This window comes from Bos mutus, chromosome 21 (genome assembly GCF_027580195.1).
Source record: "Bos mutus isolate GX-2022 chromosome 21, NWIPB_WYAK_1.1, whole genome shotgun sequence".
Taxonomy (NCBI): Eukaryota; Metazoa; Chordata; class Mammalia; order Artiodactyla; family Bovidae; genus Bos; species Bos mutus.
The window spans coordinates 29,863,065-29,886,004 of NC_091637.1; the positions used below are offsets into that span (position 1 = coordinate 29,863,065).

General features: G+C 48.6%; 1 protein-coding gene across 2 annotated transcripts in view; it reads right to left on the reverse strand.

Moving 5' to 3' along the window:
* ACSBG1 (acyl-CoA synthetase bubblegum family member 1) overlaps positions 1–22,940 on the reverse strand; it is a 59,294-nt gene that overhangs the window by 26,370 nt on the left and 9,984 nt on the right. Inside the window, exons 2-3 of one of the 2 annotated variants that reach the window (XM_070358187.1) lie at positions 6,429–6,527; positions 5,057–5,157 (exon numbers count right to left, since the gene is read on the reverse strand). In XM_070358187.1, the coding sequence (XP_070214288.1) occupies positions 5,057–5,157; positions 6,429–6,527 (200 nt within the window). The remainder of the gene's footprint in view (positions 1–5,056; positions 5,158–6,428; positions 6,528–22,940) is intronic. The other variant, XM_005906602.3, reaches the window with a different exon arrangement.

Consider the following 22,940-nt stretch of genomic DNA (forward strand, 5'->3'; position numbering starts at 1 on the left):
ATCAGACCTAATTCTAGAAGGCAACCAACAGTTAGACCAATAGCCTTAAGCACACATCCAGAGAGTGTCCGCTGAGTCTTGGGGTGGGCTTTCCCAAGGCCTAGATTGCACTTTGTACTGCCTTCCCCCTCCCCTCTCTCCCCCTCCCTCCCTCCCTCCCTCTCATGTTTCTCCAACTCCTCTTGGCCTGACCAGTCCTGTATCTTATCAATCGCCCTTTATGCTGAGGGTGACTGAGCAGGCGGGGAGCTGTGTTCTCTGGGGCTCTGGAACAAAGGCTTCTAAACAGCAGAGGAAGCCACTCCTAACTCACTGGGAAAGGTCGAAACAGGAGAGCAAGAGTGAAGAGAAGAAACCCGGAGTGTTTTCTGCAACCTGTGGGAAAGGCCTTAGAATGAAGCAGATTAAGCAGGAGGAGGGAGACTCTGATCCTGGATCAACCCATGTTGTTCCCCAGCCAGGACAGACCTCCCTTCAGGGTACCGGATCCCACAGCCTCTGCTGCAAAGGCCCGTCTGGTGACAAGCACCAGGAGGATGCCCCTTCACACAGGGATCCTCTGCTAAGAGTCTTTGGAACCCATTTACCCCTGCCAGACACTCTGGGGATATATAAGGCAAAGAGGCCATGGTGGCTTCAGGACCTGGCAAGAGATTAAAGTCAAGGCCTGCCCAGGCCACAGCAGTGTATCCAGCCCCAGGCTCACCTATAATTGGCAGAACTGGACATTTTCATTAAGGTAAGTTTTCTGCAAGTATCCCCAGAGGCTCTGCTTTTTTCGACTGTAAAGGTTAAGATTACCACGTGTTCCCATTTCCTCTGACCTCTGCGAAGTCCTTCTTACCTTTCCCTACACTCGCTTCAGGCTGAAATGATAGCAGATCTTCTACCTCACACTGTCTCCAGGAGCCCTCCCTGCCCCAACCACAGGCTCTGAGCTCCCTGAGCTCTTTCCAGCAGAAACACCATGTCTGCCCTTGAAACGTGTGGGAGGGTAGGAGCGTGGGACACAGAGAGGCCTGGAAACCAAGCCGGGCTGAGTTCCCAGCCTCCTGACCTCCAGCTCAAAGCTCCCCTGTGGATGTGAGAATCGCCTAGGGAGAGTGGGTGTGGGGAATAGGGCTGACCAGCACTTCTACCAGCCCCATCCCCAGCAGCTGCTCCCCCTGAACACCCTCCCCTCCCTGTGGTCTTGACATTGCATTGCTCCAGCTGGGGTTCCTGCTCAATTTAGAAAGGGCTAGGAAAAAATGTATGTCTAGCTTCGGCACAAGGCTGCCTTTGTATGGAGGTCAGATCCCCGCAGCTCTGCAGCCTGACACAGTGGGGCTGTTCCCGGGAGAACAGCCATCTGGGCTGCTCAGAGCCCAGCCTGGGGAGCACAGTTCAAGGACCCGCCAGCTCCTTGGGAACTTCAGGAGACTCAGGTGAACACTGAATCCTGCAGGCAAGGTTCCAAGAGCTCCCCAGAGAGGCTGCAGCTCCGCAGTTAGGAGACAGGGGCTGGCCAGGGTGTGCAGGAGAGGAGGGGACCCCACCTAAACAGTTCCAAAGAGGAGTGTGCCAGTTCCGATTTTCACATCTTACTAGCTGTGTGACTCTGAGAAGAATCACGGAACCTCTCTGAGCTCAGTTTCCTCTACCAAATGAGATTGATAGACGTGCCTACTCTACTGCTGCCATGAAGAGAAGATAAAAGAATGCAAGTCAGTCCCTTAGCACAGAGCCTGTGCTAAGTGGCTTCAGTCGTGTCCGACTCTGTGAGTCTGTGCACTGTAGCCCGTCAGGCTCCTCTGTCCATGGGATTCTCCAGGCAAGAATACTGGAGTGAGTTGCCATTCTGGTCTCCAGGGGAGCTTCCCAACCCAGGGCTTGAACCTGCATCTCTTAGTCTCCTGCATTGATAGGTGAGTTCTTTACCATTAGCGCCGCCCAGGAAGCCCAGCACCGAGCCTAGCAAAAGCTGCTCGTATTACGGGGGCAGATGTGTGGGGATTTAACCCATCTCATAATCCCCTGAAACCTTCTCCCTAACAGTCTTTGGTGCAGATGGTTGCTCTCTCTCAGTTTTATGGAAATGGCAGTTTTGAGGCCCCTCCCCATGTGTGGCTGCTCCAATATCCTCTTCCACACAAGGCGGGGGCTCTTGGAGCCTCTGGGGAATTGTGAAACTAAGACCCAGGGCCAGACTGGCACCCAGTGGGCACTCAAGCCGTGGTGAATCTGGATCTTAGTGCAGCTGCATTCCAGAGCCTCCCCCTCCACACTTCAAAACCCTGGAGGCTGCACAAGATGGAAATGGACAGAGCATGACCCACGGGCCAGGCTTGTGGGAGTCAATGAGGTCGGCTTGGCACTGACCTCGGACCCTGTGCCTGGGGTCCCTTGGGCAACTGTGCTGAGAAACCGCCTCAGTCCCTCCCAGATTGTCCCTGTCTCCTAATCCCCAGCTCTAGATGCTAAACTCCCAAGGGCAGACCACTCAGTTCAGGCCTAGGCCTAAGGGGAGTTTAAAAATCTGAGACCAGTTGGAAATTGTCCTCATCCAGGAAGTCCACCCTGATCACCCAATTCCTAGATAGCACGCCTTCCTTCTTCAGCCTCAGTGTGTCCTTCACCCAGAGCCTGTCTGCCCTCAGCCTAGGAGTTCCTGGCGGGCAGGAAAGAAACTTGTCCACCTCAGTATCCCCAGCAGCCTAGCCCTGCACGAAGGATGGGGAGTCCAGATGCACCCCCAGCCTGGCTGTCCCCACAGTTTTTGGAAGTCCTGGCAAATCTGAATGGCTTCGCTGCCTCCCCTACAGTTGCCTCCTCCTTCCCCACCCCTCCATTCAAGCTGGTAACTTGCCCCCACCTCACTCTGGCCTGGCCCCTGGCTGCCAGCCCTCGCTGACGGGACCCTCTCTGGGATTCCCTACCCACCTGTTTGAAATCTGCTTAGTTTCTGCCCTACTGCTGCAGGGCTGCCAGGTACTAACTCAGGTTAAGCAATTACACCCAACGGGGTTGGAGATTACTCCTTTCTTCTTGGAAACATTCCAGACACCGAATGCTCTGAGGACACCCAGCTTGCACCACTTTAGCTCCCTTCCTGCCCTTCAAGTTGCAAAACACCAAAGCCATCACCCACAGCCAAGACTTCTGAGCTCCAGGGCTTTGCTGTGCACATTCCGCAGGTGCTGACAGCTGCTGCGTGAGCACTGCAGAGACAGAATTCTCTAGTCAGGAAAGTAAGCCTGAGCAAGGCAATGGGACCTACCAGAGGTGAGACACAGCAACAGAGCAAGTCAGCTAGCTGCCCTGAATCCCAGGACGAGATGCTGGAGTTGCCTGGGCCCAGCTGGCCCCTCTCCTGGGCTCTCTTGGTGCCTTTCGAATGCTTCCCCTCAAAAATCGGTCAACCTGGGGCCTTCCTGATGGTCCAGTGACTAAGACTCCGCACTCCCACTGCAGGGGGCCTGGGTTCAATCCCTGGTTGGGGAATTAGATCCCACATGCCACCACTAAGACCCAGAGCAGTCAAATAAAAGAAAGAAAAAAAAAGAAGAAGAAATCAGTCAATCCTTTCCTTGTTCCTAGTCTTTCTTCATCTCTGAGGAAGAGCAGAGAGGCAGAGTCCAGGAAAGTACACATTACAGGCCAGATCCCTGCCAAAGCCATTCCGAGACACCCAGCCTGGGCGGGGGGGCAGCTGCGAGCCCCACCAGGGTGAGGGGAGTGGCATTTGGTCTCCAGGACACCAGGCAGCAAGGGAGTTGGGGATCCAGAGCCCTGGGCTGGCGTTACCACCTCTTCAGTCTCAGCTTCCTCACCAATGAGGAGCATGGTGATCCGGGCCCAGTTTCTGCCTCGAGTCCATGACAGAGTTTGTGGCAGAGCAGAGAGGTCCTGATTCTCTCCCTGCCCTCACACCAGGCCTGTCCTCTCCCCAGGAAACCCAGGTCAGAAGAAAAGCTGAGGGAAGAGACCTTGGAATAAAGGCCCCAGTCCTTCTCCTTCCTCCTGTCCCCAATTCTGGCCTCTTTTACTGCCCCATTCGGGGACCCTTAGAACTGGCCTCCCCAGCCAGTCACACTTCAAATGCTACCACCTGCTACCCCTAAACCCACAATCCCTGTCTGAAGACACCAGGCGTACCCACGTTGGAGATCATCCTACAAAATACTCAACCAGTCCAGACTCTACCACCTAAAAGTCAACTTGCTATCTCCCTGACCAGCTCCCACCCAAACCCCCCTCAGGGACCTACCCCTAAGCCTGGCTTCTCTGGGGGAAGCTGGGAAAGCTCTGAGAAAACCAGCACCTCTGAGGGACCTCATCCCCGGGCAGCTGACACAGACCAGAGACATGATGGCAACAATGGGCCGTCCCAAGGACATCTCGGAACCGGGGAGGCAGTGACCCGCTCCCCTGGGCACTGGTCACTTCCACTTTTTTTAAACTTCCACGGTTGCTACAATATCGTTGTACAGCCAATAAAAGTGAACAAAAGCCGTGTTGTTACTATCATTTTGATGACTCGCCAGGGTAAATGCCTCCCTCAAGGTGCAATTATCTGGAAGTAAACGTCATTAGAAGAGCACGCGGCCTCCCAAGGTTTCAAAAACAACTCTGCCAGTGACTGCCGGCTAGCCTGCCCCTTGGCCCAGCAAGAAACTGCCTCAACCCACTTGGAAACTCCAAGGCCTTGTTTATCTGGGCCTCCTCTCCTCCTTTACCAACCCCAAGCCGAGATCCCAGGTACCCAACACGTGAGGCCCCAGGTGTCTTTCCATCGCTGACCTCTCTTCTTCCCAAGCTTCCTGAAGAGAAAAACCTTCCTCCCACCATCTTCCATCAAGCTTGGCCCTGATGGCCGTGAAAGGAGAAGGGATGTAGTGGGGTCCCTGGGGACGTGGAGATCAGTATATCTACCTGGCCTGTCCCCCCAAGTTTTGTCCTGTGGGTCACCTGGGTTGCTTCGTAGTGTTCTGTTAACCCCCTCCAGCACTCCCAGTACAGCTACATCCCTGTCCCGCCCACCCAGTCCTGCCCGGCAGCCTCCCAGCCAGCTCACCTGGAGGATTCAATTGGGCATCTTTCACCTTCTCTGGGGTCGAGAGTTTGAGAGCATGGCTTAGGGGCTCTTTGGAGAGCATCTGCCCATCAGTCAGGGAGCTGGAGGGGTAAGGGGGAAACAATTGTTAGAAAATAACAGGCTGGCCTGGGCTCTCGATGCCAGCCCAGAATGCGTCGAGCACCCCCGGGGGTGACACTGGCATCGCTGTATCCTAGGGGGCTCAGGGGACAAGACCTTATTATTTGCAGGAGTTAACCTCACCCCCCGGAGAAGGCAATGGCACCCCACTCCAGTGTTCTTGCCTGGAAAATCCCATGGATGGAGGAGCCTGGGAGGCTGTAGTCCATGGGGTCGCTAAGAGTCAGACACGACTGAGCGACTTCACTTTCACTTTTCACTTTCATGCATTGGAGAAGGAAATGGCAACCCACTCCAGTGTTCTTGCCTGGAGAATCCCAGGGACGGGGGAGCCTGGTGGGCTGCCGTCTATGGGGTCGCACAGAGTCGGACACGACTGAAGCGACTTAGCAGCAGCAGCAACCTCACCCCCATGCCACGCTCTCCCTTCAGTTTCTAAGGGCTCAGTAGAAAGCAAAATCAAGCCCTGCTCTACTCTAATTTGCTGTGTGACCCTGGGAACGCACATGACTCTCTCTGGGCTCAGTGTCCCCATCTGGACAAGGACATGCTTGGAGTCCAGCTTGCAAGGTTTGAGGATTGGGAGGTGCCTCCAAGTCCCTCACTCCCATACCCACCAGCCCTCAGGCACTGAGAGCAGCCATTCTTAGACGCTCATGCAGAGCTGAGGACATTCCTACAGCTCTCATGGCTCCTAAGCTGGCCCCCAAATGAGGCCCTCTTCCCAGTGGTGTCTGTGAAGGTGCCCTGTGTCCATTCCCTGATGGAGAGGAGAGGCATGGGACCAGGGAAACCTGGGGCTCTTGCCATCTGTCTTCACTCCTGGTCTAGATCCCCTTGCCTTCAAGGCTTGGTGGCCCTGCACAATGAATCATCTTCTGGTCAACACAGCCCACGGGGTTATTGGGCCTCTGCTATATACTCAGCCTCAATGCTCTTTCGCATGATTCCTCCTCGAAGGAATCTGGCCAGACCTCAACCTTCTGGGTGGATGAGCAGATGGGGTTCAGTATTCACCTCAGGGTCAAACAAGGCTATGGTGTTACTCAACTCTGGGGACTCGTGTCACAGTGATAGGCTATATAAACAGAGCCTGGAGTTGTGCAGTGTGTAACCTGTGCAGCTGGTCTTGGCAGCCCTGAGGCAGGACCCTGGCTTCAGAGTCCCACCTGTCTGTCAGAGTGGAGCTGGTCCCATCCCTGCCCAGTTCCCAGGCACCTGGCTCAGTTACCTGCTTTTCACATTCGCTCTTACTTCTTGCTGGTACCGCAGGTTCAAACTGAGTTTGCGAACACACTCAGGCCCACCTGGCGGTAGTCTGTTTAAGAACCTGAGATAGATTTGAAAGCAAAAGACATCATGAGGTTTTGAAAGGGGGAGGGTGAGGAGGAGGGAGATAAGGAGTGGGGTGCCAGGCTGGTCCCCTTCTTGGGAACTTTGTGAGCAAGGCTGGGCCACAAGGCTGGAGCAGCCCTTCTGTTGCTATGGTAACCTGCTCCAGGAGGCTGCCAGAAGGACTGAAAAGCGTGCTTCTGGGATGAGGCCTGTTGTGCCAGCAGAGGGAAACAGAGGCTTCTGAAAACCGTAGGACGTGTCCTGTGACTTTGGATCATTGGTCACTGCCACTACTCTCTTGGGTCATTGAGTAAAAGCTGCTTCCACTTTGGGGCAAAGAAGACTGTGATGTCACCAAATGACCCCTGAGCTCTGGGCTCAGGCAATTACTGGGCAAGCTGGGGCACACACACCCAACTAGGCTGAGGGTCCCACACTGAGAGTCTGGGGGTGGAGGATGGTATCCCGTGAACTCGGTATAACATCCATGCTCTATCTTGGTCCCTGCCCTCAAAAGATAGGGCTGCCTGCTTAAAGTGATCAACTTTTGAAATCACCCGCTGGGTAGCCACCCCCACACTGGCCAAGGCCATCGTTGGCTATAATCTCCCACCATCTTAACTGCTGCCTCACAAACAAGCTTGTTTTTAAATCCCCACCATCAAAAGGTACAGGCGGCATTTCTGCCACCTAATCAAATTTGCATAAACCGGTTCTGGTTTTAAAATAGCTAAACAAACAGTAAATGAAGGAACACCTCAGGAAGCCAAGGGCCCAGCCTAACCATCAGATTAGAACCTCCTTCAGTCTATGGGGAGGAGAGACGGTAGGAAGCAACTTCCTGTGGGGCCTTTCGGGAAGCGTCTGCCCCCCACCCCCGCCACTGCAGCAGCAAACCTCTTGTGACTCAGTCGCCTTTGCTGTCCTCTCCTCTCCCGTGTCCTGAGCCGACCCTCCCTCAAGAAGAGGGTGGATCCTGTCCCCCTGCCTGTACTTGGCGAGACGAGAACCCCTTGAGGATGGCCCATGGAGGGTCTTACTCAGCCCTCTATGGGCCTGAAGAATATTGCATGCTTAAGACAAGGCCAGGAGAAGGCAATGGCACCCCACTCCAGTCCTCTTGCCTGGAAAATCCCATGACTGGAGGAGCCTGGTGGGCTGCAGTCCATGGGGTCGCTAAGAGTCAGACACGACTGAGCAACTTCACTTTCACTTTTCACTTTCCTGCACTGGAGAAGGCAATGGCAACCCACTCCAGTGTTCTTGCCTGGAGAATCCCAGGGACGGGGGAGCCTGGTGGGCTTCCATCTATGGGGTCGCACAGAGTCGGACACGACTAAAGCGACTTAGCAGCAGCAAGACAAGGCCAAGATCTAATTATCCAAATGAGTAAAGAGTACTCTGCCCCTTGGCTCAAACCTTCAAGATTTAGTCCCCTTAAGGGGAGGGCACCCTTTTCCATCGACTGAAACAGAATGTGCTGAACCTTCCTATGACTTTTTCCTGCTCACCCAGGGTCATGCTAGTAACAAAATCTACCGGTTTGGTCGTGACACAGAAGTGAGTCAAACTGCAGGGCATGGAGGGCCACCTGTCCTTTCCTGAGGTGGCTGCTGCCTCACGTGTCGCTGCTGGCCATGCTTGTCTTTAGTCTTTAATCCTTGCCTGCATCACCAGTGGCCACTTCGTGCCACTGTCACTGTGCTGGCCTCCAGTGACTCACCTCCCTCCTACTCTGTGAGGTTTTTCCGGTAGCAGACTAGTAAATAAAATAGCCAAGCTTGTTAGAATTGTTAAGTCAGAGGAGATGGCTTCCAAAGTGGAATTTATGTTTTCCTCAAAGAAAAGAGATATGGGGAGAAATCCCTTCTGTTTTGACTCCTCAAGAGCAATCTGGGCCCCTACTGATTCTTGCTGCTGTTCCAGAAATCACAAGTGGCTGGCAAATCATTGTGACAGGGGAAGTGTGAATATTATATAGTCAACCCATGCAGCCTGTCGAAGGTGAGGAACACAGTATTCCCTCCACTACGCCTGGAACATGGCACTCCAGAACTTAGCTCAGTGTCACAGGAGAAAGTTCCTAAGTAGCAGAATGACAGTGACGACGAGAGAACGGCCCAAGGGGACTGACTTGCCTCTGCTTTTCCATTCCTTGGAGAAAGAGGAAAATCCGAAAAAGATCCCTGATGAGGACGCTAAGGTGGTGTTGGTAGTAAAGAACTCACCTACCAATGCAGGAAACATAAGAGATGTGGGTTCAATCCCTGATTCGGAAAGATCCCCTGGAGGAGGGGCACAGCAACCCACTCCAATATTCTTGCCTGGAGAATTCCATGGACAGAGGAGCCTGGTGGGCTATGGGCCATGTGGTTGCAAAGTCGGACGTGACTGAAGCAACTTAGCACAAGGATGCAAACTGTTCTCAGCCCCAGTTCACACACACGGACTGTGAGCATCCTGCCTTACTTACTTTCACAGAAGCAAGAACTCCTTCAGCATCTGCCCTGTAGTAGCATGGGGAGCAAGAAGCACTTCGAGGGCACGTACGAGCAGGTATATTGTGCGGTGTGGGGGGTAAGCAGAGGCGCCTGGGAGGGCTTGCACTCTCCTTTCCCTGAACTGGCTCTCCTTTCTCCTCCTAACTTTCCAGAAGATCTGATGGGAATCATTTAAAAACAGAGCCTGCCAATAGCTTCCTTCAGCTCCTCCTTCAGGAAGCCCTTCTGGATGATTCCCAACACCCTGTCACCCTTGTAGCCCTCAAACACGCAGGTTTGGGCTTTGAAGGCCACCCGTAGCTTGGGAAGCTTCTTGAGAGTAGGGGTCATGCCTGATTCAACCCTGTCCTCTGGCCCTAAGTGCTCTCTGGCAGGCAGATGGAGCTCAGTAAATGTTGGTTGGATCTAATCCTTCTCAAGTCGTCACTATGTGTGTGACATTTAAGTCAAGGGGAGCCTTCATTTTTCATGTGAACCCCTCATGGATGGAGATCTAGCTCCTATTTATTTCTGTTGCCCTTTCTTCCCATTCAGCACTCTGGTCTGTATGCATTAAGTACTCCATAAATGCTTTCTTGAAACAATAGAGTACTCAGATTTACCCAGAGTTGGCCTGCCTGTGTTTAAGTCACTTTACTTCCTGTACAACCTTTGGAAAGTCATGCACCTCTCTGAGCCTCAAGTTTTCTGCCTAAATCCCATGGCTATTGTGAGGATAACAGGATACATGTAGTGCTTAGGCTCTCACGAATCTTTTGGTGAATAAGTAGGAGGAAATTCTTTGGTGAGATTAGGAGGGTTACTAAATGAGGTGAAAAGTCCCAATCCAAGTCTGGGTGTCCAGGTACCCTGCCAAGCCCAAGAACTCTCCTTCCTGGAAGGCAGTGTGGGAGCCAGGAGGTGGGAGGGGGTAGGATCCTTGTTCCTTACACGGTCCTCAGGATGGAGCTGGCAGACCTGAGCAGGAGTGCCTCTGGCATTGTCCCCGAGAAGTGGCCACACCCTGCAAGCTCACCCCGGAGAGAACGAGAACCTCAGAGAGCCTGTTCAGGTGTCCCCTGGGAGAGCCGCATCAGCCCCAGAGAGGCCCAGCACCACCAAAGCGCCCTGCAATAGAGATACAGAGTGAGTCACCCTGTGGCCTGGCCAGGTCTGGGGCGACTGCCCTCCTTCCAGGGCATACCTCACTGGTTCCCGGCCTCGGTACCTGTCTGTAATTCACCATCACTTAAGCCCACATGCTCTGATCACATTGGGAACAACACAGCCTCACAGCAGGTGGCTGCCTTGGGCCCCAGGGCCAATCAATTACCAGGATGAGCAAATACATCAGATTCCCAGCCTCCTCACTCCTGTCCACTATTAGTAAACCCCTACCACCACCACCACCAACACCACCACCACTCTTTCCCATCCCTTTCTTGTTCTGGTTCTCACCTCTCTCTGTCCTGGGGGCAAAGGGAGAACCTGTCTTCTACGTGCTGCAGGATATTTTCAATCGAGGGCATTGTCCAAATACTTCCCCAAATCCTAAAACCTCCTGAGTAGGGAGGGGAGCTGTGCCTCCTTCTGATCCCACGGTCCTGGGCACACAGACACAGCCACACAGCTGGAGCTCTTGACGGCAGTGGCTTCCTACTGGCTTCCCTGCTGCCCCGCACAGCAGACCCCACACTCCATACCGCTCGTTAGTTGGCCTGACCTGCCTGTCTCATCTCAAAGATAAGGCTCCCCTGGCATCTCTCTTGCGACCCCTGATTCCCAGCCGGAAGACCCCCACCGAGGACTTACAGTGATGGACTGTGCACCTCCAGGGAGGATCTGGCTGCCACAGGGTGTTCACCTTCCTCCTTGGGGCTGGTAGGCACAGGGCACAGCATTCGCTGTGCTCCTTCAGCTAAGGCATCGTAGGTGTGGGAGCCAGTGCTGCAGGGTCCCTGGTGCCAGGTGACGAGGCAGTGGGGCTGGGCGGGAGTGGGGACCCGCCCCAGTCTGCCCTGACACTGTCGGTGAGGTGTGGCCACAGATACCTCTGACCTACCTGGCACAGGTCCTTGCTGCCCACCTCTGAGGCTTACATAAAGAGGGGTGGGAGGCAAGGGAGGGCCTGCCGATGCCAGTGGGTGTGTTGTCTGTCATCCTTGGCAGAGACGCAGGAAGACACTGTTCCTGCTGCAGGGCTTTCTGCCTGGAGCTGGTGCTGGTCCCCAGGGGTTAGGCAGGCAACCTGAACATTTTTTCCTTTGCTTTTTCAAACTTTGCTTTACTAAATACACATATTGTGCCTAGTGTTTTATGTGTGTTGACTCTTCACGTCTTCCAACAGCCCAAGGTGGATTAATGGTGCCATTTCCCAGGTGAGGTGACAGAGGCCCAGAGAACTTTATTTTATTTTTTTCTCCTTCCTCTTTTATCCCCCCCTTTTTTAAATTGGAGGATAATTGCTTTCCAGTGTTGTGTTGGTTTCTGCTGCACAGCAACATGAATCAGTCATAATTATATATATATACACACACATAATTGTATATATACATGGGCTTCTCTTGTGGCTCAGCTGGTAAAGAATCCACCTGTAATGTGGGAGACCTGGGTTCGATCCCTGGGTTAGGAAGATCCCTTGGAGAAGGGAAGGGTTACATATATCCCCTTCCTCTTAAACCTCCCTCCTACCTCCCATCCTACCCCTCTAAGTCATCACAGAGCACCAGGCTGGGCTCCTTTGTTATACAGCAACTTCCCACCAACCATATATTTCACAAATGATGGTGTATATGTCAGTGCTACTTGAGAGCTTTAGACATGTTCGATGTCATGCCCAGCAAGAGGCAGAGATGTCATTTGAAATCCAGCTTTCCATAACTGACTTTGAAACCAGGACACCATGTAAGCTGGATTTGACCATTATTTGCATCATAAAACTCGGCTGACAGCTCCATCTCACGTTGCCTCTAGAGAGCCCCTCTTCCATGGAAACAGTATCTCTGCACGTTGCCCTTTGTCCTCTAATGCCCTCACCACTTCCACCTCATTCCAGAGACTCTTGGGTTTGTGGCATTATATCTGCATCTTCTAAAACCTGGGCCCTGCTCTCTGGAAACACCCCTGCCAATCACTGTGCTATTTCACCTTCCAACCCCAAACCCCTTCCCACCTGAGTTGTCACCTGCCAACTGCCTCTCGGGTGAGCAGGTGTTGGAAGAGGTGAAAAAACAGAGGCCACTGGGTGTTAGGGGAAAATTTAAGCAAGCCCTAAACTGAAGGCTCAGATGCAGGGCACAGCAGCAGGATGGGGCAAGGGTTATTCCAAGGCTCTCCACCCATTCATGGCATATGACTCCCAGATTGCTACACTAAGCTGGTGTGTCACTACCAGCACACCAACTTCAAGAGAATTCTCCCCTTTCAATTCCAATTTCTTAACAGCTTTTTTCTTAGCAGTGATCCTCGCCCACTACCACTTTGGGGCACCTGACAATTCAGGCCTGGGGTGCTGCCCCTGAGCCTCTCATGGGTCAGGAGCCCCTTTGAGAACCTGCTGGAAGCCCTCCGCTCACCCCTATCAATGTGCCCAAATGCTCTTGCAGTTTCAGGGCACCCAGGGTGCTTTGGAAATCCATACACCCCAACCCCAGTGAACCCCAGATAGAAATGCAGATCCTTCCTCTGTCCTAAAGAGAGTGTGGGTTGCCCCACTTTTTTCCTCTTCCTCCCACTCTCCTGGCGAGGATAGAGCATTGATGTTGGAGTTGGCACTGGGGGTCGAAGTTGGTGGGGATGGTGGGAGAAATGTCCTCACTTTGGGGGGCTAGCAGGAATGCATGCCCAGATCCCTCAGCTCCTCCCAGGCAGCTCGACAACTCCTCTAAATGTAGAGTTTCCAAACTGATAGGAGGCTGGGCAAATGGGCTTATTCTAGGCAGGAGGACTTGGGAGATGTGTCATCTTCCCTTTCTATCCCCTCTCAAAAACTGCAAGCTTGCCTTCCCTGGCACACATTTCCCACTGTTCTTCAGACCCCTCCTCCTCCAGGAAGCCCTTTGGGAAGGACCCCCAGCTCTCATGCTTCTTGCTGGAGCCGTGCTAGCTGTGTCCATCCCAGAGCGCTTAACGTTTAGAGGCTGGGTGTTACTTTTTAAAACCGAACTGTCTACTATGAAATAGAAATCTTAAGCCCATATTCTCAGAGTTGGAAATGACCTCTGCCTGCCCCATGACTGCCAGCTCCAGGAGTCTCCTCCTTCCTACTATGATTACTGAGTACCTCCTCTGCAGACATTGCTCGGGGCCTTTGGGGTGGAGGCAAGCCCTTGTCTCAAAGGCAGAGCCTGGTCCCTGCCTCAAAGTCTTAGAGATGATGGAATTGACAGTTAATAAGTAAAGATGCTTTCAAGGTCACTGTGGGGTCACCAGACCAGGCTGGGGAAAGGGTACAAGGAAATTGAAGGAGGAAAGATGGATAGGGGTGAAGGTTTACTTAACATGAGGCAGAGGACAAGTGCCCCAGGCAGTGGTGGAGCAGAGGAAGCTGGTGCGGACAGGAGAGTGTCCAAGTGCCACAGACTCAGGCTGCGGACCGCCCCCAGGCCTGGGACCCAGCCCACAGATGGAGCTTGTCCAAGGCAGAGATCTTCTGGGAACACACGGTCTCTCAGAAAGGGTGAGGGCAGGGCAGGGGTAGCCCAAGACATATCTTGCCAGGTTCATCAGAAGGAACATATTCGGGGCAGGCACCTGGGGCCCTTGACTGTGACTGATCCCCAGTGCAAGGAGGATCAGTGTTTCTCCTCCATCTTTGCCTAACAGGAGTGCTTGCTGAGAGGCCAAAGGCTTGTCTCAGCTTCATCTTGGCTCCTGCCATGGTGGATGTGGGTGTCCCACCAGCCAGCTGACTTCTAACCCTATCTGCAGCACCAAATGCTTAACCTTCTCAAGCCATCACACAGCCTACAGGGTCACACCAAGGTCCTCTGCATGGCCTAGGAGGAGTCTGGTCATGCCCTAGACAGGTCCCTGGACACTGGGACATGTGGATTCTAGTTCAAATTCCACCTCAGTTGGATAACCTTGGGAAAGTCCCTGGTCCTCTCTGGGACTCAATTTCCCCAGGCAAGTCACAGGCAGAGGGCTTTCCAGTTTTCTGTTTATGACTGGTGATTTGGATGTCTGGGCTGGAATTCTGCTGTGCCAGGCAAGGACAAGGCTACAGGACTGGGTGTTTCTGGACTCCAAGGCCTGAGAAGCTGGGCGGAGCAAGGCAAGAATAATGATAGTAATGGCTGAGTTGACTCATTGGAAGAGACCCTGATTCTGGGAGGGATTGGGGGCAGGAGGAGAAGGGGATGACTGAGGATGAGATGGCTGGATGGCATCACTGACTTGATGGTCATGAGTTTGAGTGAACTCCAGGAGTTGGTGATGGACAGGGAAGCCTGGCATGCTGCGATTCATGGGGTTGCAAAGAGTCGGACACGACTGAGCAACTGAACTGAACTGAAGTGAACTGAATGGCTAACAATCACCACGTTTGCACTAGTGACGTGTGCCAGGCAGGGTTCTGTGCACCTTATACATATATTGACACATTCAGTCCACTCAACAGCCCAATCACTATCAACAGCTCAACAGTGCCTATCACTATCCTCACTTTACAGATGAGGAAACTGAGGTACAAGGAGATTATGTAATTTGCCAAAGGTCTTTTGGTTAGCAGAGTAGGATGCAAACTTGGGCAGGTTCAGTGTGTACCTTGGGCAGGCTGTACCTGATAGTCTCCGGCCTGCTGGGTGATTTGAGTGGGTGGGGCAGGGGCCAAAGCGAGTGAGGTGCAGAAGGTGGGTGTCCCACGGTCCTCGGAACTCCCACTCCCGAGCATTCATGATTAGATGTGTTTATTACGCCCTTCCTCCAAAATTTTGAAAAATTTGGGGTAGAAACAAGGTTTAAATCCTCAAACCATTTTCTTCTATTGTATTGATGACTGACAGAGAGAACTGTCAACTGGTGTTTTGCATCGTAATTGGGAGGCAGCATGAAACTTGGAGTTGACGCAGTTCTGGCAGACAGCAAAGAAGCTTGCCATCTCCCGTCACTCGCCGTTTTTATTTGAAGACCCACAAGTCTGACTTTGGGTTACACTTTTTCTCCTGTTATGGCTTCAGTTAGTCCGTCTATAAAATGAAGGGGTGGAAGGGATGGTCTCTAAATTCCAGCTCTGATGATAGGTGGTTTTCCATGTTTCTACTAAGGAGATGAGAGGAAGGAAGAACACTGCCATTTTTCAGGTTCTGGACCAGTTCTTAGCCAGAGAAACTTCATGGTGTCAGGATGGGGGCAAGGTTGGGGTTTAGACTTCTGCCAACAGGGGTGTTATGCCCCTGCAGCATATGGATGTTGGCTCCCAGACTTGGTCCCTGTCCTGGAGGAGCCCATAGTCTAAAGATAGGCATGAAGGAGACAGGCACATATATGGCCTACACACACGAGAGACATCTGTGAGCCTGGCAGGCAAGGGTGTTGTGCAGTGTGGACACAGAGCCTCGGGAGACTGATCTCCTAGGAGAACATCATTTCACTTTATTAACAATGAGAACTAATACTTACTGAACAATTAGTAGGTGCCAGGCACTGTTCCAATAATGTCATACGTGTCAACACATTTACTTATCTCAACAATCTTATAAAGCAGGTACTAAATTATAATCCCCATTTAAGAGGCAAATGAAGCACAGAGAAATGAAGTAACTTGCTAAAGTCTACAGAGCTTGTAACTAGAATGGTTGGGATTCAAATCTAGGCAATCTGGCTCCAGATTTTATGTTATGAACCATAATGGGCACTGCTTAAAATTGAGTGAGGCTCTCTGAGGCTCCTTATTCCTCTCCACACGCTTCAGCAACATGGGATTTGGTAGGAGAAACTGACTCAGAAAGGCAGAGCACTGTGGTTGAGACACAAGTTTAATGCGCAGGTAATTTTAAATTCTTCAAGTCAATATACTCCTGACATGTCATTACAGTATCCAACATGTAATAAAAAATGATCAGACATCTGAAAAATCAGGAAATGTGGGCCAAAATCAGGAGGAGAAAATAGCCAATAGAAACATACTCGGGCATGACATAAATGTTGAAATAAGCATGAGTGCTTGCTCAATTGCTCAGTCCTGTCTGACCCTTTGCGACCCTTTGGACTGTAGCCCACCAGGCTTCTCTGTCCATGGAATTCCTCAGGCAAGAATACTGGAGTGGGTTTCCATTTCTTACCCGAGGGAATCTTCCCAACCCAGGGATTGAACCTAAGTCTCCTGTGTCTCTTGCATTGGCACGCAGATTCTTTACTACTGAGCCACCTGGGAAGCCCTGGAATAAGCATACAAAGACTTTAAAATGGTTACTAATAGTTCAGTAATTTAAAGAAAAAATGATAGAACTGATGAACAGATGGAAAATCACAACATAAAAATAGAAAGTATAAGAAAAATACAATCTCTGAAATGAGAAATTTACCAGATGAGTTTGACAGCAGATTGAAAAGTTCGTATACCTGAAAGTTCATTCCCCTTAAGACAGGATAATAGAAATTATTCAATCCAAAGAGCAGAGAGAAAAAGGTTTTTTAATTGAACAGAACAAAACGTTGCTGAAAGAAGAAGACAAAAAGCTAAGTAAATGCAAAGGCATCTCAAGATCAAGAGACTTGATATTGTAGATCCCAAATGGATCTTCAGGTCAACATAATCCCTATCAAAATCCTAGCTGGTTTTTCTGCAGAAATTAACAAACTGGTATAAAATTACTATGAGATTTCAAAAGACCCAGATAGACAAAATAATCTTGAAAAAGAACAAGTTGGAGGATCCACACTTCTTGATTTCCAAACATACTATAATGCTACAGTGTCCTGCTTCCATGGTGGCTCAGCAGTAAAGAATCTGCTTGCAATGCAGGAGATGCAGTTTCAGTCCCTGAGTGGGGAAGATCCCCTGGGGGAGGGAATGGCAACCCACTCCAGGATTCTTGCCAGGAAAACCCTATGGACAGAGAAGACTGGCAGGCTACAGTCCATAGGTTCACAAAGAGTCAGACGCGACTGAAGCGACTGAGCACGCACGCCCAGTGTGTCCTTCAGTAATCAGGATAAAGTGGTACTGGCGTAAAACAGACGTACAGATAAATGCAGTAGAATCTAGAATCCAGAAATCAGTCTTTGTATTTATAGTCAATTGATTCTCAACAAGCTGGAATCAAGATTGCTGGGAGAAATATCAATAACCTCAGGTATGCAGATGACACCGCCCTTATGGCAGAAAATGAAGAAGAACTAAAGAGCCTCTTGATGAAAGTGAAAGAGGAGAGTGAAATAGTTGGCTTAAAACTCAACATTCAGAAAACTAAGGTCATGGCATCCGATCCCATTACTTCATGGCAAATAGATGGGGAAACAGTGGAAACAGTGGCAGACTTTATTTTGGGGGGCTCCAAAATCACTGCAAATGGTGATTGCAGCCATGAAATTAAAAGACGCTTACTCCTTGGAAGGAAAGTTATGACCAACCTAGAAAGCATATTAAAAAGCAGAGACATTACTTTGCCAACAAAGATCTGTCTAGTCAAGGCTATAGTTTTTCCAGGACTCATGTATGGATGTGAGAGTTGGACTATAAAGAAAGCTGAGTGACGAAGAATTGATGCTTTTGAACTGTGGCATTGGAGAAGACTCTTGAGAGTCCCTTGGGCAGCAAGGAGATCCAACCAGTCATTCCTAATTATGTAAAGTTTAAAAATAAAATAAAATAAAATAAATTTTTTTTTTAAATAAAGGAAATCAGTCCAGAATATTCATTGGAAGGACTGATGTTGAAGCTGAAAGTCAAATACTTGGCCACCCGATATGAAAAGCTGACCCATTTGAAGAGACCCTGATGCTGGGAAAGATTGAGGGCAGGAGGAGAAGGGGACGACAGAGGATGAGATGGTTGGATGGCATCACCAACACAATGGACATGGGTTTGAGTAAACTCCGGGAGTTGGTGATGGACAGGGAGCCCTGGCGTGCTGCAGTCCATGGGGTCGCAAAGAGTCAGACACGACTGAGCGACTGAACTGATTCTCAACAAGGGTGCCATGACAATTCAGTGTGGGAAGTAGTCTTTTCAACAAGTGGTACTGGGGTGACTCAATATCCATGTACAAAAGTATAAAGTTGGACACTTTCCTCACACCATACACAAAAAATTAATTTGAAATGTATCAAAGACCCAAATGCAAGAGCTTAAACTGTAAAAATGCTAGAAGAAAATATAAGAATAAATCTATATAGACTTGAATTAGGTAAAGCCTTCTTAGCTATGACACCAAAAGCACAAGAAACAAAAGAAAAATAGACAAATTGGACTACATCAAAATTAAATCTCTTTGGGCTTCAAAGGACATCATCAAGAGAGTGGAAAGATAACCCACAGAATGGAAGAAAATATTAGCAAATCATTCATCTGGTAAGAGAATTAGCAAATCATTTATCCTGATATGAGAACTCTAATAATTCAACAAAATAGAAAAATAACCCAATGGAAACTGGGCAAAGGATTTGAATATACATTTTTCCAAAGATAAACAAATGGAGAAGAAATGTGTGATGTCCAGCATTATCAGCTATCAGAAAATGCAAATCAAAACCAGAATGAGGTAACACTTCATACCCACTAGAATGGCCTTATAAAAAAGATGGATACTGGGAATTCCCTCATGGCACAATGATTAGAACTCTGTGCTATCACTTCCCAGGGCATGGGTTCAGTCCCTGGTCAGAGAACTAAGATCCCACAAGTGAGGATGTGCAGAAATTGGAACTCTTGTACACTTCTGATGGTAGGTAATGCAGCTGCTTTGAAAACCAGTCTGCTAGTTCCTCAAAAGACTATGCATGGAGTTATATGATCGAACAATTCCACTTTTAGGTTTATATCTGAAATAAAACATATGTCCATACAAAAACTTATACGTAAATATTTATTGGAGCATTATTCATAATAGCCGGAAAATAAAAACTCAAATGTTCATCAGCTAATAAATGGGTAAACTAAATGTGGCATGTCAATACATTGGAATTTATTTGGCCATAAAAAGAATGAAGGACTGATACATGATAGAACATGAATATGAATCATGAAAACATGCTGAATAAAAGAAGCCATTCACAATAGATGATATATCATATCAGATCATTTAAGTGAAACATCCAGACTAAGCAAATCTATATAGACAAAAAGTAGATTAGTGGTTGTCTAGGACTGGGGGCTTGAGGGAAAATGGAAATGCTAATGGGTTAGGGGTTCATTTTGGGTAATGAAAATACTTTAAAATAGACTGTGGTGATGTTTGCACAAATCTAGAAATATACTAAAAATCATTGGATTTTATACTTTAAATGGGTAAAATTTATGGTATGTGATTTATATCTCAATAAAGCTGTTATAGTAAAAAAAATAAATGGAGCCTCAGCTACCTGTAAAACATCAAATATCTTTAAAAATGAATGTAAATATGAGACAAACAAGGACCTATTGTTGGTACAGAGGACTATATTCAATACCTTTTAATAACCTATAATGGAAAATAGTCAAAAACAGAATGTGTGTATATATATATATTTTCATATGTATACACACATATTTATGTATAACTGAATCACTTTCACTTTTCTGTACACCTGAAACTCACACAACATTGTCAATCAACCATATTTCAATATTTTTTAAAGTGAAATGATATCTAAATGAAATATGAGAGTTTTTTCATCACCACGCTTATGTGATGACTTGAAATCATGTCTGCAAATTCTTTACACTCTTCCCATCAATCGTCTTATTCTCCTCTTCTTAAGTATGAGATGGCCTTAATGACCAGCTTCTAACAAATACCATGTAGCAGAAGTGACACTATGTGATTTCCAAGGCTAGCTCATAAAAGGTAATACGGTTTTCACCTGATTCTCTCACAATACACACTTTTTGTGTCCCTGACCTACCATGTCAGGAGTCAGGCTACCTTGAAGCCACTATGAAGGAGACCATGTGAAATTAAATAGAGGAGATACTGAGCCTTCCTGGTTGATCCAAACCCCAGCCTATTGCGTCTCACCACCTCAGGCATCAGACATATGAGTAAAGAACACTGGAGACAACCCCAGACCCAGCCACCAGTTGTCATGTCAAGAAAACACTCAAGCAGACTATACTAGAGAAGTCCACTGGCAAAACTAAAGGTCTTTGGTGAACAGCAAGTGTGGTAAGTTGAAAATGCCCCCTACCTAAATATTCATCTCCTAATCTCTCAAAACTGAATATTACCTTGTATGCTCCCCCATCCAATAAAAGGGGGGTGTTGCAGATGTGATTAAATTGAGGATCTTGAGACAAGGAGTTGATCATGGATTATCTTGGCGGGCACTGAACTCAGTCCCATGAACTCCTTATTGCAAAATTCAGACTTAAACTGAAGAAAGTAGGGAAAACCACTAGACCATTCAGGTATGACCTAAATCATATCCCGTACAATTATACAGTAGAAGTGACAAGTAGATTCAAGGGATTAGATCTGATAGACAGAGTGCCTGAAGAACTATGAATGGAGGTTCGTGACATTATACAAGGGGCAGTGATCAAGACCATCCCCAAGAAAAAGAAATACCAAAAGGTAAAATGGTTGTCTGAGGAGGCCTTACAAATAGCTGAGAAAAGAGAAGCTAAAGTCAAAGGAGAAAAGAAAAGACATATGCATCTGAATGCAGAGTTCTAAAAAATAGCAAGGAGAGATAACAAAGTTTTCCTCAGTGATCAGTGCAAAGAAATAGAGAAAAACAACAGAATGGGAAAGAGTAGATATCTCTTCAAGAAAATTAGAGACACCAAGGGAACATTTCATGCAAAGATGGGCACAATGAAGGACAGAAACAGTATGGACCTAACAGAAGCCGAAGATATTAAGAAGAGGTGGCAAGAATATACGGAAGAATTAGACAAAAAAGATCTTCATGACCCAGATAATTACGATGGTGTGATCACTTACCTAGAGCCAGACATTCTGGAATGCGAAGTCAAGCAGGCCTTAGGAAGCATCACTACGAACAAAACTAGTGGAGGTGATGGAATTCCAGTTGAGCTATTTCAAATCCGAAAAGATGATGCTGTGAAAGTGCTGTACCCAATATGCCAGCAAATTTGGAAAACTCAGCAGGGGCCACAGAACTGGAAAAGGTCAGTTTTCATTCCAATGCCAAAGAAAGGCAATGCCAAAGAATGCTCAAACTACCACACAATTGCGCTCATCTCACACGCTAGTAAAGTAATGCTCAAAATTCTCCAAGCCAGGCTTAAACAGTACATGAACCATGAACTTCCAGGTGTTTGAGCTGGTTTTAGAAAAGTCAAAGGAACCAGAGTTCAAATTGACAGCGTCTGTTGGATCATCAAGAAAGCCAGAGTCCCAGAGAAGCATCTATTTGTGCTTTATTGACTATGCCAAAGCCTTTGACTGTATGGATCACAATAAACTGTGGAAAATTCTGAAAGAAATGATAATACCAGACCACTTGACCTGCCTCCTGAGAAATGTATGCAGATCAAGAAGCAACAATTAGAACTGGACATGGAATAATATACTGGTTCCAAATCAGGAAAGGAGCATGTCAAGGCTGTATATTGCCACCCCATTTATTTAACTTCCATGCAGAGTACATTATGTGAAATGCCAGGCTGGATGAAGCACAAGCTAGAATCAAGATTGCTGGGAGAAATATCAATAACCTCAGATATGCAGATGATACCACCCTTTTGACAGAAAGCAAAGAGGAACTAAACAGCCTCTTGTTGAAAGTAAAAGAGGAGAGTGAAAAAGTTGGCTTAAAACTCAACATTCAGAAAACTAAGTTCATGGCATCTGGTCCCATCACTTCATGGCAAATAGATGGGGAAACAATGGAAACAGTGACAGCCTTTATTTTTCTAGGCTCCAAAATTACTACAGATGGTGACTGCAGCCATGAAATTAAAAGATGCTTGCCTCTTGGAAGAAAAGCTATAACCAACCTAGATAGCATATTAAAAAGCAGAGACATTGTTTTGCCAACAAAGGTCCATCTAGTCAAAGCTATGGTTTTTCTAGTAGTCACGTATGGATGTGAGAGTTGGAGTATAAAGAAAGCTGAGTGCCAAAGAATTGATGCTTTGAACTGTGGTGTTGGAGAAGACTCTTGATAGCCCCTTGGACAGCAAGGAGATCCAACCAGTCCATCCTAAAGGAAATCAGTCCTGAATATTCATTGGAAGGACTGATGCTGAAGCTGAAACTCCAATACTTTGGCCACCTGCTGTGAAGAACCAACTCATTGGAAAAGACCCTGATGCTGGGAGGGATTGGGGGCAGGAGAAGGGGACAACAGAGGATGAGATGGTTGGATAGCATCACCGACACGACGGACATGGGTTTGAGTAGTCTCCGGGAGTTGGTGATGGACAGGGAGGCCTAGCGTGCTGCAGTCCATGGGGTCTCAACGAGTCAGACATGACTGAGCAACTGAACTGAACTGAACTGGATTGCAATCCCATGTATCACAAGAGGGAGGAAGAGGGAGATAGGGGGAGATTTGACACACACACAAAGGAGAAGAAGGCAATGTGAGCAGAGAGCAGAGACTGGAGAGGTATAACCACAAGCCAAGGGTAGATGTTGGTAGAGGAAAGAAGAGGAAAAAGGAAAGAGGCAAAGAAGAGGAGATTCTCCCCTGCAGCCTCTGAAGGGAGCACAACCCTGATGACACCTTGATTTTAGCCCCATGAAACTGATTTCAGACTTCTGCCCTCTAGAATTATGAAAGAATAAATTTATTCTGTTTTAAACCACTAAGCTTAT